Below are 17,759 nucleotides of genomic sequence, written 5' to 3'. Positions count from 1 at the left end.
TACTGTTTTGATTACTGTAGGTTTGTAGCACAGTCTGAAGCCAGGGAGCATGATTCCTCCAGTTGTGTTCTTCTTTCTCAAGACTGTTTTAACTATTCAGGATCTTTTGTGTTTCCATACAAACTTTAAAATTATTTGTTCTAGGTCTGTGGAAAATGCCCTTGATATGTTGATACAGACTGCATTGAATCCGTAGATTTCCTTGGGTATGATGGTCATTTTAACAATATTAATTCTTCCAATCCGTGACCATGGTATATCTTTCCAGCTGTTTGTGTCATCTTTAATTTCTTGTATCAGTGTCGTATAGTTCCCTGGGTACAGGTCTTTTACCTCCTTAGGCAGATTTATTCTTATGTATTTTATTCTTTTTTACGTGATTGTAAATGGGATTGCTTCCTTAATTTCTCTTTCTGATAGTTCACTGTTATTGTATAGAAATACAGTAGATTTCTATATATAAATTTTGTATCCTGCAAATTTACCAAGTTCATTTTTGAGCTCTAATAATTTTTTGATGGTGTCTTTCAGATTTTCTATGTATCATGCCCTCTGCAAACAGTGACAGTTTTACTTTTTCCTTTCCATTTTGGAGTCCTTTTATTTATTTACTTTTCTTGTCTGATTGCTGTGGCTAGGACTTCCAAAACTACCTTCAATAAAAGTGGTGTGAGTGGGCGTCCTTGTCTTGTTCCTGATCTTACGGAAATGCTTTCAGCTTTTCACCATTGAGTATGTTAGCTATGAGCTTGTCATATATGGCCTTTATTATGTTGAGGTATTTTCCCTCTATGCCCACTTTCTGGAGAGTTTTTACCATGAATGGATATTGAATTTTTTCAAAAGCTTTTTCTGCATCTATTGAGATGATCATATGGTTTTTAGTCTTCAATTTGTTACTGTGATGGTGAGAGACCTAAGACAGCTACAGAGGCTAAGTGACCTTTCCTTCCCTGAATGGGTAGGTATCATTGTTCTGCCTTCTAATTGAGTTAGTGTCTGAGTAAAGAACTGCCAGGTATCATTTAGTTCACAATACACTGCAGTGGCAGTATAGAACTGAATTTGCCTAAATCATGTGGCTTTTCTAAATTATAGTAAATGAATATACTGAAAGAATACTTCAACTTAAGGAAATGTTCTTAAAAATATATTAATGTAGGCACTTCAGCGGAGAATTGAAAACAAAATAAATAATTCAGGTAAAATTAAAGTACACTCAGTTGTATCCAGTTTCCTCTTGTAAATCTCTCTTTTTCATTTGAGTGGACAGTCACTGGAGAATAACTGATTTGGGGCTAAGGAGATCTAAGCCTTCTTGGCCACACTGTATTCTCTTATGTCGTTTAATAAAGACACCAGTTGGGTTGCTGAAAAATTAGTGGGAAAAATCAATCCCTCACATCCAAAGGGCAGCTCTTGAAAATATGTGGATTCTTGTAGTCATTTTGCTCTTCTGGCCTCAGAAGTTTTAATCTTAACCTTAGCCCCTCATGCAGAGAGACTTTTTAAACCAATTCCCACATTACTTATTATGTGACTGTTGAATAAGAGAAACCCAGCTCTTTTCCTGTGCTTTCAACCAGTTATCTTCTTCAAAAATTTGTTGGGATTGTTATACCTTAATCTTGCCTGGCAAGGGACTTATGGGAAGGTTCTTATTGTTTGAATATTTGGTGCCAGTATCTGCAAAGAAAGAAGAAAGTAAAGAAGGGAAGGTGTGTTTATCAAACATCCCAATAGTGAAGGTGTGTGAAAGCAACTTTTGAGAAAGTTAATCTCTCAGAGTTTAGCCATATTATTACATTTTATTTTATTCATTGAACATAAATAATTATCAGTGAATCCTTTCTAGATTTTCTAGTTTCCCAAAGTTCCCTGTATTCACATTCTAAGGTGAAAAATGGTATTTTAAGTCACTGCTCTCCACCTTATATTATTTATAATCACTCCTCATGACCTCTTCCTTCAAAGAAACGTGATCCTGAGAAGTGTCCTTTGTTTGTCTTTGTGGAATAAGTGATGGGGATGCATCCTGGAGACCTGTGAGATGTTTAAATTGTGGCCTAATGAAACTAGGATGGAGAGTTCTGGAAAGATCTGGAAAGATGGCTGGTAGAGTGTGGCCAGATGTGGGAGAAGAGACACGTACAGAGAGAGGGAGAGGAAATTTTCAGAGGGAGAAAATTAAATAATTCAATAAGTTTTGTTGTGTGGTGTGGGATGCAAGCCTTTCTCTACCCCTTTCCTTCACAATCTCTTTGTTAAAGACTGTGTTTTTCATTAGTTTTACTGAGATAGGATTTGCCGTTTTCTTTGGATACTGAGAATGGACCCATGGAAACAGTTACATTTGGGTTATCTCTGACTATCTTTAATGAAGAACATAAATATTGGCCACACTATCTATGCACATGCTATCACCATGCCTTTTTTGTTCTCTGTTCATATATCTAAGTCCTCTTCTTTGAGGTCAATCTCAAATCTCATCTGAAATGTACATTTATTGATAGATTCAACCCATAATGAACTGTCCCTTCTTTGTCCTCCTTAGGCTCTGATTATTTATAAAAACTCATTTTTGAACTTAGAAACTGTCCAATATGATATATTAGTTATTTCATCAGCATCTGTTATATCCTCAACACAGTTATAAGCTTTTGTGGGGCTGGGATCATACATTCTGTAATTTTTCTCAGTACTTACACTTACTTTGATAAAAAGCGCATTCATTCATCTAAACATCATTTATTGAGTGTTAATTAAATGTCTCAACTCAGTAAATATTGTTTGAATGAATGCATGCATGAATGAGGGAGTATGCAATAGGTAGCCTAATGTACCGCCCAATGTGAAAAAACCAAAAACATAAACACAAAAGCAAGCCAAAAAGTGGACCAGGACTTTCTGTAAAATATCCTGCTTTTGTTGGATGAGGCCATGAAAATCAAGATGCTCCTGAAAGGTCTTAAGAGCTGACCAAGAATAGTAAACAATTGAACTTCTCTCAGGCTTATTCAACCCTATCACTGGACACATTTATACCTCTCAGGAATGTTATTAAAAGAAGAGATTAATAAAGCTTTTATAGATGAGTTGATAAATCTCTAAATATTTAAATCTTCATTTCCTCCTAGGTTTCTCTATTTTGGGTTTCCAAAAGATTTCAAGAAACCACAGGATAATTAAAAAATTAGACATTATCTTTCTTACCTTCATGTTTTTTGATGGTAAACACCTTTTTATTTTCTCCATAGTGCTGCCCAATTTCCACCAGTACAGTTCTTAAGTGAATTTTGCTCTGGATGGTGGGATATATAAGATGTAAATGAATTGTTTGTATATGTTTTAGAATTCTTCAAAAGGGCCTGGCCATGGAAATGCATTGAATATTACTTAAATAAGTAAAGTAACTTCCTCAGAATTATTATTCTATTCTGGTTAGGATACTCTCTGCCCTGGTTTGTTAAAATTTCCCTCTAGAGTGGTTTTAATTTTGTTTCTGATAGGGTCCTAGGATTTATTGCCACACCCATCCTGCATCTGTTTTTCTTTGAATTACTCTCCTTGCAGTTTCTGATTCATACAGGTCCTTAGAGGTTAGTGACAACCTGGCCATCACAACTCTGGGAAGGACAGGCCTACTTTTCAGAGGTGTTGATGTTTTCTGTACCTGAAGGTTTTCAAGAGATATCAATCTTCCTCACCACCTCCCTTGGCCCTCTTAATGGACTAAGCAGTTCCTCATGAAATTTCTGTAGGATATCTGTACTAACTTCTCAATATTGTTCCATTCTGAGTCTAAATTCCTGGCCTCAAGGTAATGTTAGATTTCTAGCTCCAGCCCCTATTTACATAAGGCCTATACTAAGGAACGGAACCCATACACATCAGTCTGCTCTTATTTCTCTGGATTTAATTTCTCTGTTACTTTCGGAAACATGCAGGTGTTCCTTTCTTTCTTTTAATCTCAGCTATGTGCTTTTAACATTTTCAAAATTGACCCAGAACTTACATGTGTCTCCAGTAAGAGTACATTAAATTGAGCTTAGTCTGCTCTTCTACTGGCATATTTGAGATCCAAAGAATTTGCTACTTAACTGGATTCAGTTAACTGTATATTTCAGGCACTTAAAACTCACCATAGGGCCTCCCTGGTGGCGCAGTGGTTGAGAGTCCGCCTGCTGATGCAGGGGATACGGGTTCGTGCCCCGGTCTGGGAGGATCCCATATGCCGCGGAGCGGCTGGGCCCGTGAGCCATGGCCGCTGAGCCTGCGCATCCAGAGCCTGTGCTCCGCAACGGGAGAGGCCACAACAGTGAGAGGCCCGCGTACAGCAAAAAAAAAAAAAAAAAAAAAAAAAAAAAAAAAAAAAAAAAAAAAAAAACTCACCATGTTCCAAATTTCCCCCTTTATTGTTAGTAATTTTCTTGGGAATCTGGATAACATTAGATGGAATAAAGTTAGTGAGTGGCCCAAGATTGCCTGAAATTTTGTTTGTCAGAGTGGCCAGGGAAAGTTAAGCAAAGAAGAAAACCAAATGAAAAACAGAATCACATTATTATGGCTGACACAAGATTCCATGCAGAGGTCTCTGTAGAGCTGGGTTGGGTCATAACTTATGCCAGAGCTCTAGGTGGCGTTGACACCATCTCATGCCAAGCTCCCAGTTCTGGGCTAACGTCATCTCTGGTCCACTCTATGGAGTGGAAACTTTGGAGGAATGGCCAATGTGTTCCACTGTGTAGGAAGAGGGAAATTGTGAACTTTACTTTCTAAATTGTGGAGGAAGTAACCACTGTAAATGTGCCTTCAACTATGGTGTTTAATTTGACCAGTCAGATCAATGCCTTTCCCCTTGAATGAAATGCTGCTACGTATATGAGAAAAACAAAAAGGAATAGATAGCTAGTGGGAAGCAGCCGCATAGCACAGGAAGATCAGCTCTGTGCTTTGTGACCACCTAGAGGGGTGAGACAGGGAGGGTGGGAGGGAGGGAGATGCAAGAGGGCAGAGATATGGGGACATATGTATATGTATAACTGATTTACTTTGTTATAAAGTGGAAACTAACACACCATTGTACAGCAATTTTACTCCAATAAAGATGTTAAAACAAAAACTAGTATAGGGAGATGGAGAGACTGGGAGTCTTATTTTCCCAGCAATTAACTTTTCCTCGACCATGACCTTCCCTTGGAGTCTCATAGACCTTGGGGATGATCGCAACCCCTTGGGTTGGGTAATGGCAACCCCATCTTCACTAGAACCTCTATAGTTAACTTTGATTTTTCCCACTCCATCTATCCATCCCATGTATGCAGTCAGACATTTGATCTTGGACTTTTACTGACAAAATGTCCTTGCATATAACCATTTCTTTTCACTCCCACTGCTACTGCTTTTGTCACTGCCCTAACTAGGGCTTTATCTTTACGTTCTTTATATAAATATATAAATATCTATATATAAATAAAATATACAAATAAATAAAATATAATATTAATTCTGATGATTTTAAAGTCTTTTCTTGATAAAGACTTTTCCTGATAAATATACACAATATCTTATCTAAATATTTTTGTATTATCTGTTCTTTTCTTAGAATTTTAGTCATATGATTCTATCTCTTGGTATGTCTAGAAATTTTTGATTGAATGCTGACTATTTTATTTGGCTTTTTTTATTTTTCTCAGTGGAAATGGTGTTTTGCTTCAAAATATTTTACTCTACCTGGAAGTAGCAAATCTTCCAATTACAATTTTTTAAATGCTTTCAAATATCAATACTATAGGTGTCACAAAATCTAGAAAAATGACATTTGAAAATTAATTACTGCCAGATGTGTCTCTATAAAACTTTTTCCCCACTCTTGTAGCTATATATTCTTTAACTGCCTCCTCATATGACAGTTTATGTGTTTTAGAAATAAAATTTTAAGAAATAAACTTTGTAGTTTATAGACATAGATTTCTTTTAACATGGTTGTTTAGAGTTTGCTTTTAGTTATTAATAGTTTAGAAAAGTTTATTTCAGCGTCACAATTTATTATTGATAATGTCACATTAATTTTCATTGTTATCTTTGAGAAAACCTCTATGGATTACTTCCTCATAAATATTTACTATTATAAATGCATTACTGATTTCAGTACTGCTATAGGTTTGTGCATTACAGGAATTCTGATAAAATACTCATTCACACCATTCCATTGCACACATTATTGATGGGGTATATTCTTTTATTTATTTATTTATTTATTGTTGACTGTGTTGTGTCTTCATTGCTGTGCGCAGGCTTTCTCTAGTTGCAGCGACTGGGGGATACTCTTTGTTGCGGTGTGCAGGCTTCTTATTGCGGTGGCTTCTCTTGTTGCAGAGCACGGTCTCTAGGCCCACAAGCTTCAGTAGTTGTGGCTCGCAGGCTCAGTAGTTGTGGCTCACGGGCTCTAGAGCGCAGGCTCCATAGTTGCGGCACACGGTCTTAGTTGCTCCGCGGCATGTGGGATCTTCCCGGACCAGGGCTCGAACCTGTGTCCCCTGCATTGGCAGGTGGCTTCCTAACCACTGTGCCATCAGGGAAGCCCCTGGAGTATATTGTGTTTTTTTCGTTTGTTTGTTTGTTTTTGCGGTATGCTGGCGTCTCACTGTTGTGGCCTCTCCCCATTACGGGACACAGGCTCCGGACATGCAGGCTCAGTGGCCATGGCTCACGGGCCTAGCTGCTACGTGGCATTTGGGGTCTTCCCGGACCGGGGCACGAACCCGTGTCCCCTGCATCGGCAGGCAGACTCTCAACCACTGCACCACCAGGGAAGCCCTGGAGTATATTCTTGACAGAAGGAAATTTCCATTTTGACTAAGCATTGAAGAAAACTGAATCTTTGACTTATCTTTCACATGCCTGATGATTGAAATAATTTTCCACAGCATAACTTCTGGTTTTATACTTTTCAGTTCTTTTTTTCTTCTTCAAATGCACATGCTTTGAGAGCTGTGAAGTGCAAGACATGGCTATATTGTAAGGTGGTTTTTGTCCTTATGCTTCTGTGTCTTGTGCTAGTTAAGTCAGTAGAGTAGTCAGTAAGAGTACTGGAAGTTATTCCTGTAATGGGATAGTATATAGTCAATTACATATGGTGGTGTCTGAAAATCACATAATAGCCTCACTGAAAACATCTCCTTAGCCAGATTTCCAAAAAGCCTGTGACCAATCCAATATGATCCAACATAGCAGAATATGATAGAAGGAAAATTGACAAAGAAAGAGACGCTGGTCTTACTTGATGGAAATTAAAATATCTCACTTTTGACAATTTTGCAAAAACCTATAATTACATGAACTAATTTCTAGGGTTCTTCGTAGGACCTAAAAAGGAACCCATAGAGTTGTGGAACAACAATAGAAGCTACTGTGATGAGAAGCCCGGGCACTGCAACAAAGAGTAGCCCCTGCTCGCTGCAACTAGAGAAAGCCTGCACGCAGCACTGAAGACCCAATGCAGCCAAAATAAAAATAAATAAATAAAAATAAATAAATTTATCTTTCAAAAAGTAATACTCAGGTTTGAGGCATAAGAAATTTGATGAGGAGAAATTAGCTGATGTTTTCAGAACTTTTAAAATATCAAACTCAGTCTCTAAGATTTTAGCATTATATACAACATCGGTTACTTATTAGTGGTTTGGGAAGGCCAATTTAAAATTTTATCTTACTGTATTGAAATTCACAGCCCTAATGTTTTCCACGTTGACTATATGAATGATGAAGAAAAGTCAATCATGAATTTCATTTCCAAATGGACAGAAAACAATATTTTAAAAAGTGTTTGGCCTACTGACTTTTGATTTCTTCTAAGGCAAATGGATAGGTAATTTTTATTCCCTGATTAGGAGAAAAATGGTGGAAGAGGGCAGGGTTAAGAATTAAGATTTCAAGAGCATGAGAGGTAGATGGCCAACCAGAGTTCCTAAGGTTCGGTGCCTGTAACTGTTGCCACCGCTTAAGCCTGTCAAAGCAGTGGTACGGCTGCTGCACTCGTGTCTCCTACAACTAGAAACATTCTTGCCAGTAGTGGCGGCAGCGGGACTCAATTACCCCCTTTTTTCACTCTCTCCAGAAGCTCCAGATGGCGTCTTCCATGGGCAACGTGGCCGACAGCACAGAACCAACGAAACGTATGCTTTCCTTCCAAGGGTTAACTGAGTTGGCACATCGAGAATATCAGGCAGGAGATTTTGAGACAGCTGAGAGACACTGCATGCAGCTCTGGAGACAAGAGCCAGGCAATACTGGTGTACTTTTATTACTTTCATCTATACACTTCCAGTGTCGAAGGCTGGACAGATCTGCCCACTTTAGTACTCTGGCAATTAAACAGAACCCTCTTCTGGCAGAAGCCTATTCGAATTTGGGGAATGTGTACAAGGAAAGAGGGCAGTTGCAGGAAGCAACTGAGCATTACCGGCATGCATTGCGTCTCAAACCAGATTTCATCGATGGTTCTATTAACCTGGCAGCCGCTTTGGTAGCAGCAGGCGACATGGAAGGGGCAGCACAAGCTTACGTCTCTGCTCTTCAGTACAATCCTGATTTGTACTGTGTTCGCAGTGACCTGGGGAACCTGCTCAAAGCCCTGGGTGGCTTAGAAGAAGCCAAGGCATGTTATTTGAAAGCAATTGAGACGCAACCGAACTTTGCAGTAGCTTGGAGTAATCTTGGCTGTGTTTTCTTTTTTTTTTTTTTTTTTTTTTTTGAGGTATGTGGGCCTCTCACTGTTGTGGCCTCTCCCATTGCGGAGCACAGGCTCCGGACGCGCAGGCTCAACGGCCATGGCTCACGGGCCCAGCCGCTCCGCGGCATGTGGGATCTTCCCGGACCGGAGCACGAACCCGTGTCCCCTGCATCGGCAGGCGGACTCTCAACCACTTTGGCTGTGTTTTCAATGCACAAGGGGAGATTTGGCTTGCAGTTCATCACTTTGAAAAGGCTGTCACCCTTGACCCCAATTTCCTGGATGCTTATATCAATTTAGGAAATGTCTTCAATGAGGCACGGATTTTTGACAGAGCTGTGGCAGCTTACCTTCGTGCCCTAAGCTTGAGTCCAAATCATGCAGTGGTACATGGCAACCTGGCTTGTGTATACTATGAGCAAGGCCTGATGGATCTGGCAATAGACACCCACAGGCGAGCTATTGAACTGCAACCACATTTCCCTGATGCTTACTGCAACCTAGGCAACGCTCTCAAAGAGATGGGCAGTGTTGCTGAAGCAGAAGATTGTTATCATACAGCTCTCCGGCTGTGTCCCACCCATGCAGACTCTCTGAATAACCTAGCCAACATCAAAGGAGAACAGGGAAACAGTGAAGAGGCAGTTCGCTTGTATCGTAAAGCATTAGAGCTCTGCCCAGACTGTGCTGATGCCCATTCAAATTTAGCAAGTGTATTGAAGCAGCAGGGAAAACTGCACGAAGCTCTGATGCATTACAAGGAGGCTATTCGAATCAGTCCTACCTTTGCTGAGGCCCACTGTAATATGGGAAACACTCTATGGGAGATGCAGGATGTTCAGGGAGCCTTGCAGTGTTATACTCGTGCCGTTCAGATCAGCCCTGCATTTGCGGATGCCCACAGCAATCTGGCTTCCATTCACCAGGATGCAGGGAATATTCCAGAAGCAATTGCTTCTTATCGCACTGTTCTGAAGCTTCAACCTGATTTTCCTGACGCTTACTGTAATTTGGCTCATTGCCTGCAGGTTGTCTGTGATTGGACAGACTATGAGGAGCGAATGAAGAAGTTGGCCAGCATTGTGGCTGACCAGTTGGAGAAGAATAGGTTGCCTTCTGTGCAGCCTCATCATAGTATGCTCTATCCTCTTTCTCATGGCTTCAGGAAGGCTATTGCTGAGAGGCATGGGAACCTCTGCTTGGCTAACATAAGTGTCCTTCATAAACCACCGTATGAACATCCAAAAGACTTGAAGCTCAGTGATGGTCGACTGCGTGTAGGATACGTGAGTTCTGACTTTGGGAATCATCCTACTTCTCATCTTATGCAGTCTATTCCAGGCATGCACAATCCTGATAAATTTGAGATATTCTGTTATGCCCTGAGCCCACATGATGGCACAAACTTCCGAGCGAAGGTGATGGCAGAAGCCAATCATTTCATTGATCTTTCTCAGATTCCATGCAATGGGAAAGCAGCTGATCGCATCCATCAAGATGGTATACACATCCTTGTAAACATGAATGGTTATACCAGGGGTGCTCGAAATGAACTCTTTGCTCTCAGGCCAGCTCCTATTCAGGCAGTGTGGCTGGGGTACCCTGGGACTAGTGGCGTGCTTTTCATGGATTATATCATCACTGATCAGGAAACTTCACCTGCTGAAGTTGCTGAGCAGTATTCTGAGAAACTGGCTTATATGCCCCATACTTTCTTTATTGGTGATCATGTTCCCTCACCTGAAGACAAAAGCCGTCATCGATTTTAAGTCCAATGGGCACATTTATGACAATCGGATTGTGCTGAATGGCATCGACCTCCAAGCATTTCTTGATAGTCTATCAGATGTGCAAATAGTCAAGATGAAATGTCCTGATGGAGAAGACAATTCAGACAGCAGTAATACAGCTCTTAGTATGCCTGTCATTCCTATGAATACTGTTGCAGAAGCAGTTGTTGAAATGATTAACAGAGGACAAATTCAGATTACAATTAATGGATTCAGTATTAGCAATGGACTGGCAACTACCCTGATCAACAATAAGGCTGCCACTGGAGAGGAGGTTCCCCGTACCATTATTGTAACCACACGTTCTCAGTACGGGTTACCAGAAGATGCCATTGTGTACTGTAACTTTAATCAGTTATACAAAATTGACCCATCTACTTTACAGATGTGGGCAAATATTCTGAAGCATGTTCCCAATAGTGTACTGTGGCTGTTGCGTTTTCCAGCAGCAGGAGAAGCTAATATTCAACAGTACGCACAAAATATGGGCCTTCCCCCGAACCGTATCATTTTTTCCCCTGTTGCTCCTAAAGAGGAACATGTTCGGAGAGGCCAGCTGGCTGATGTCTGCTTGGACACTCCACTCTGTAATGGACACACCACAGGGATGGACGTCCTTTGGGCAGGGACCCCCATGGTGACTATGCCAGGAGAGACTCTTGCTTCCTGAGTTGCAGCTTCCCAGCTCACTTGTTTAGGCTGCCTTGAGCTGATTGCTAAAAATACACAAGAATATGAAGAGATAGCTGTGAAACTGGGAACTGATCTCGAATACCTGAAGAAAATTCGTGGCAAAGTCTGGAAGCAGAGAACATCTAGCCCTCTGTTCAACACCAAACAATACACGATGGAACTAGAGCGGCTCTATCTACAGATGTGGGAGCATTATGCAGCTGGCAACCAACCCGATCACATGATTAAGCCTGTTGAAGTCACTGAGTCGGCCTAAATTATGACTGTGTGCCCAGGAGAATTACCCCTGTAGCTGAGCCTCAACCTTCTGAGGGAAAGGGAACTACTTTTTCAATATCATGTTGCAGATGGGTGACAGACAATGATAAGAAATAGCACAGCCAGACTTGCTTCCTGCATGATCACGATAGGGAGAGACACAAGAGATGGGAAACTGCTGTTCCACAAGGAGTCTCCATCGAATTTTGCAGCAGCCAGGTGTTTGGAAGGTCTGGAAGGTAAGTCTGGAAGGTCTGATCTCCCTTGGCCTTCCAGGGGATGGATGGTTAGTGTGGAAGGGAGATAGACAATGCCCAGCCGTTTTGTGATTATCATGGATTGATTGAGTCTTCTGAATTAATTTTTTTCTTTATATTTTGGGTATTGGAGCTTTTAAAAATGTTTGGTTTCAGGTATTTTTATTCATGTGAAGTGTATATGATTCTCTTGAGATAAGGTTTTAAGCTAAAATATTCCTTGTTTTAGTTTCTGAACTCTACAGATAAATGGGGACTTTGCTGCTGTAGTCCTTTTATAGGTTTTATAAACCACTTGAGCCTGTATCAGTCACTTTAGTGTCTGACATAACGTTTGGAACGCTCAGTGCTTTCTTGGTTTGTACATGATGGCTTCAGTTCTTTTTCTGCTCCGTTTCCTTCTTCCCTTCCCCCCACTGTAAAAATTCTCCTGTAACTTGGCTAACACAAAACCAAGTCTGATTCAGAACCTCCCAGAGTGTTTCTCTTAAACACATCATCTGGTGCCAAATGAAGATTCTTAGGAGTGCTTATTAATTATGAAGGGCACAGTTGTGGTACTGTCACTGATGATAATAATAATGGATATTTGGCCTAGAGTTTTGACCTATTTCACCAGTGTTTTACCGTTGACTGCCCCTCTATGCTGCTTCCAAAAGTGATAGTGTGTGATAACATTTTTACTTTCATTTCTAAAGTTTGTTTTTTTGTTTAGGTGAGTCCTGTTCTTCCTTTTTCTTTCAGCAGAAATGAAATCCCAGGTAAGTATAAGTATTCAAATATTTGATCAGTAAGTCACAGTTATCTCCAGTACATTAAATAACTTTCATCAAAAAACATGTTATAGGGCTTCCCTGGTGGCGCAGTGGTTGAGAATCCGCCTGCCGATGCGGGGGACACGGGTTCATGCCCCGGTCCGGGAAGATCCCACATGCCGCGGAGCGGCTGGACCCGTGTGCCATGGCCGCTGAGCCTGCACGTGTCTGGAGCCTGTGCTCCTCAACGGGAGAGGCCACAACAGTGAGAGGCCTGCGTACCGCGAAAAAAAAAAAAAATCATGTTAAAGGTAAAAAGCTCTGAAGGAGCAGCTATGTATATGATAATTATGTTTCAGGCCTTCTAGGGTATTATATATAATAACTTGTCTTCTGGTCGTGGTCTTGAAGTCTTTATGGATTCAGCCTCAGTAGTAGCGAACTGCACTGCTACTTGGTTTGGAGTACAAATTAGACTTTAGTCCTCCTGGAGGTTGAGTTTTTGGTATTGAAAACCATAGGAATGAAATTATTGTATTTCAACAAAGGATCGAGGGCTTGAGGCTTAAACAAGCCAACATATGTGTGGGAAGCAGTCAGCCTTGAGAGCAGGCTACGGACATGCCAGACATGCCGCCGCTGCTCGAAGGGACTGTCCCTACTTGTTCCCCTCCTTGTTCCATTCCACGGGAGATAAATCACCAGGGCCCAGAAATCAGAAAGTATGTAAAATGAGACAAGCAAACCTGTCTCCCCCCTGCATGTGCAGGTTATTTTGGATGATTCTGGGTTTATGGGTTTTCTCCCACAGAAGTTAACCTTGAGCCGAGACAGTGTATTGATAATCTAAACCACCGTCTGGCAACCTTCCCTTTTCTAGTCTATATAATCTGCAACCGTAGCATAATAAAACTTGCCTTGCAACCATCAGTTGTCTTGGTCCTTCTGACCCCATTCGTCGGTGCTACTTCAGTTCCTTACCCCGTCCCTTCTGACCCTGGGCGGTGAAATCCTCTTTCTGAGGCTGGTCCGCGGCAAGTGGCGCCCGAACAGGGACCTGAAGCGTGAAGGCAATTAAAAGAAAAAGAAAGTGCAGGTAAGAGAACCCTTATGCAAAATATGTGTGGCCACGAGTAAAAGTGAAACTAATAGAGGCATAAGGCAACAGTCAGAAGTAAAATAAGATGGGGCAAAAGGGCTCAAAGGAGCGTGAATTATTTGCTCCGGCTTTACTTTCGATGCTTAAAGCTCGGGGTAATAAAGTTTCTACCTCACAGTTGACTGAATTTTTGCAGCATATCCATGATGTATCTCCCTGGTTTCCTGATGGTGGCTCTGTGACATAGAAATCTGGCAGAAAGTTGGAGAAGATTTAAAAAATTATTATGAGTCTCGAGGGCCTACTCATACTGCCGTTGTTACATTTAGTTTGTGGAATCTGATAAAAATATGTTTAGGTTCTTCTCATGATAGTGTTGATTTGAATGTAAAGTCAGAAAAACATAAGCCTCTGACAGAAGAAAAGACTGTATTATCAGCTACTGTGTCACCACTTCCTAAACCGAAAGAGCTAATTAATTTAAATATTTCAGATGAAGAGGAACATTTTGACTTAACAGATGAGGCTTTTAAACATAAAAGAGAGAAATATCCTGAGGATGATTTTCTAATGGCTATGATAGATAAGTCAGTGAAAAAGCTGCAAGTTAGTAAGGACTGTCTTCCTCAAAAATCTACATCTGTAAAAATGCTCAGTCTCTTGCAACATGCTGTACAAGCAGCAATAAAACGAGGAGAAGATCCTATTTTCTGTTGTCCTGTCCTAGAAAGACCTGATCCTAATAATCCTCAACAGGGTATTAGGGAGCATCAGGCTCTTCCTTTTAAAGTTTTGAAAGATTTAAAATCTGCTTGTGCTCAATATGGGCCCACTGCTCCTTTTACTACTGCTATGGTTGACACTATTGCAGGAGAAGCTCTTTCCCCCGCTGATTGGAAGTCTATTGCACGAGCTTGTTTAAATGGTGGAGATTATTTAATATGGAAGTTTGATTTTTATGAACGGGCTGCTGAACAAGCAGAAAAGAATGCTACCCATGATATTCCAGTTGATTATCATATGCTGATTGGGGAAGGACCATATATTTCTTTACAAGATCAATTAACTTATACCTTTGTTGCTTATCCTCAAATAAATCATTTGGCATTACAAGCCTGGAGGAAATTATCTTCTACACACAAAACTGAGGATCTTTCAAAAATGAGACAGGGACCTGATGAACCATATGCTGATTTTGTAGACAGATTGTTACAGCCGGTGGGGAGACTCATTGTGGATGGACTCACTGGTACAATTGTAGTTAAGCAACTTGCTTTTGAAAACGCTAATAATGCACATCAGGCTGCAATTCGACCTTGGAGAAAACGGGGAACATTGGAGGATTATATTCGCCTTTGTGCAGACATGGGGCCTGCTTATATACAGGGTGCTGCTATGGCTGCAGCATTAACTAAAGTGGGGTTTAAAAACAATCAAAAGAGAACAAACACTAGTTTTCAATGCGGAAAGGCAGGTCATTTTGCTGGAGAATGTGGATCTTTTCATTGTCACCCTGGTCCTTCCTTCCCTACTCAAAACCCTCCAGATGGTCAGAAAATCCCTGGTTTACGCCCTAAATGCAATAAGGGAAAACGTTGGGCACGAGATTGTCGCTCAGTGGCCCACAAGGATGGGACACCACTGTCGGGAAACTCCTCCCGGGGCCTTCCCCGGCCCCAACGAATAATAGGGGCAACGTCTGTGTATCCTCCTCAAACTATCAATCAGACATTAACCAAAAACAAAAACATACAATATCTTCGCTCTCCAGAGCAACAGCAGGAAGCGCAGGACTGGACCTCAGTACCTCTGCCCGATATGTATTAACTCCTGAAATGGGTCCTCAGGCCCTCTCTATGGGCATCTATGGACCTTTACCCAAGGGTTTGATTGGACTATTATTGGGAAGAAGTAGTGTCGCCATGAAGGGTTTAACTATTATGCCAGGACTCATAGATTCTGACTACGAAGGAGAAATAAAAATCATGGCACAAACTATAAAAAATATAATGACGATTTCTCCTGGTGATAAAATTGCACAATTGCTACTTTTGCCCTTTGTACCTCATGGACAAATTTTACAACATCAAAAGAGAGAAACAAAGGCTTTTGGGTCATCTAGTGCTGCCTACTGGATTCAGAAGATAGGGAAAGAACGTCCAGAAATGAAATGAACCATTAATGGAAAGGTTTTTTCAGGTTTGTTAGACACTGGAGCTGATGTCTCTTCTATGACGCAGATGCACTGGCCTAAACATTGGCCCGTTCGTCCTATTATTACAGAACTTCAAGGAATAGGACAGAGTTTTTCTCCTATGCAAAGTAGTCAGTTATTATTATGGCAAGGTAGTGAGGGCCATTGAGGATACTTCCAGCCTTATGTTTTGCCTGGGCTGCCTTTAAACTTCTTGGGCCAAGATATATTAAAAGAAATGGGAGTATTACTTTATAGTCCAAATTCTCAAGTCTCTAATATGGTGTTGGATCAAGGATTTCTTCCCACAAAAGGGCTGGGAACAAATCAAAAAGGAACTGTCTATCCTATTGATGTGAAAATAAAAAGTGATAGAAAAGGTTTGGGTTTTTCTTAGGGGCCTTGGATTCTCCTCCACTCACTGCTGATCCAATTACTTGGCTGAGTGATGACCCTGTATGTGTGGACCAATGGCCCCTCACAAAGGAGAAATTAGAAGCTGCAGAACAATTAGTACTGGAACAATTAGGGCATTTAGAAATTTCCAATAGTCCTTGGAATACTCCTATTTTTTTTATCAAGAAAAAATCTGGAAAATATAGGTTATTACAGGGTCTAAGAGCTGTTAATAAAACTATGCTAATAATGGGAGCTCTTCAACTAGGCCTAGCCTCTCCAGCAGCCATACCACACAATTATCATCTTTTAGTTATAGATTTAAAGATTGTTTTTTCACTATTCCTTTGTTTCCTGAAGATAGAAAACATTTTGCTTTTAGCTTGCCTTCCTTAAATTTTAAGGAACCCATGAGGAGATATCAATGGAAAGTAATGCCTCAGGGCATGGCAAATAGTCCTACATTATGCCAAATATATGTGGCTCAGGCCTTAACTCCTGTGAGAAAAAGGTTTCCAACGTTATATCTCATACATTATATGGATGATATACTTTTAGCCACTGATAATATTTCTTTATTAGAGACTGCTTCTCAATTTTTACAACAATCCTTACAATCATTTGGCTTGGTCATTGCCTCAGAAAAAATTCAAAGACAATCTCCATTTTTCTATTTTGGAAAATATATTGATAACTCTACCATTAGGCCTCAAAAACTGCAAATTCGAGTTGACAATTTAAAAACATTAAATAATTTTCAAAAATTACTTGGAGATATTAATTGGCTAAGGCCTTCCTTAGAACTTACTACTGCTCAGTTAGAGCCTTTATTTGATATTCTTAAAGGTGACTCAGATCCTTCTACTTCACGATCTATGACTCCAGAGGATTTCAAGCTTTACAAATAGTTAATAGAGCGATCAGCTCTGCACAATTAACTCGAATACATACTCACCTGCCAATTTCTTTAGTTGTTTGTCCAACACCTTATGTGCCTACTGCCATCTTATGGCAAACTGTTGGAATTATTGAATGGATTCATATGAAAACTACATCCTCTAAAGTTATTAACCCTTATTATGAACTTATTATTAAGTTAATAATGCAAGGTAGAACTAGATGCTTACAACTTATAGGTATAGAACCTTCTCAAATTATTATCCCTTATTCAGTTAGTCAACAAAATTGGCTTTTTCAACATAGTAGTGAATGGGGTCTTGTTCTTGCAGGATTTTCAGGTACCTTGGAATGACATTACCCTGCTGATAAATCAATCCAATTCAGCAAACTTAACTCTTATATCTTTCCTTCTATAACTAGGTAACAGCCTATTCCTCATGTACCTTTGGTTTTTACAGACGGTTCTTCTTCAAGAGTGGCTACTGTAATCATTGACGATGGAACAAAACTCCTTAAACAAACTTCCTTGACTTCAGCTCAACGTGTTGAACTGTATGCTGTCATTATGGCTTTTAAACATTTGCCTTCTATATCTTTTAATTTGTTTTCTGATAGTAAATATCTTATCAGCTTATTATTTCTTCTGGAGACTGCGACCAGAGGATATACTAATGACCCTGAAT

General features: G+C 40.3%; 1 protein-coding gene across 1 annotated transcript; it reads left to right on the top strand.

The window, feature by feature from the left end:
• Positions 1 to 5,185: 5,185 nt before the first annotated feature.
• LOC307070143 (UDP-N-acetylglucosamine--peptide N-acetylglucosaminyltransferase 110 kDa subunit-like) lies at positions 5,186 to 11,473 on the top strand (the record flags this gene model as incomplete). The annotated part of the gene is made up of 5 exons (XM_079728723.1): positions 5,186 to 5,242; positions 8,120 to 8,711; positions 9,035 to 10,320; positions 10,481 to 11,111; positions 11,223 to 11,473. 5 exons carry the CDS (start codon positions 5,186 to 5,188, stop codon positions 11,471 to 11,473), a joined length of 2,817 nt encoding a protein of 938 aa, XP_079584849.1.
• Between the last annotated feature and the right edge of the window lie 6,286 nt (positions 11,474 to 17,759).

This window comes from Hyperoodon ampullatus (assembly GCF_949752795.1).
Source record: "Hyperoodon ampullatus genome assembly, contig: scaffold_231, whole genome shotgun sequence".
Taxonomy (NCBI): domain Eukaryota; kingdom Metazoa; phylum Chordata; class Mammalia; order Artiodactyla; family Ziphiidae; genus Hyperoodon; species Hyperoodon ampullatus.
This window is presented reverse-complemented; position numbering and strand designations above follow the sequence as displayed.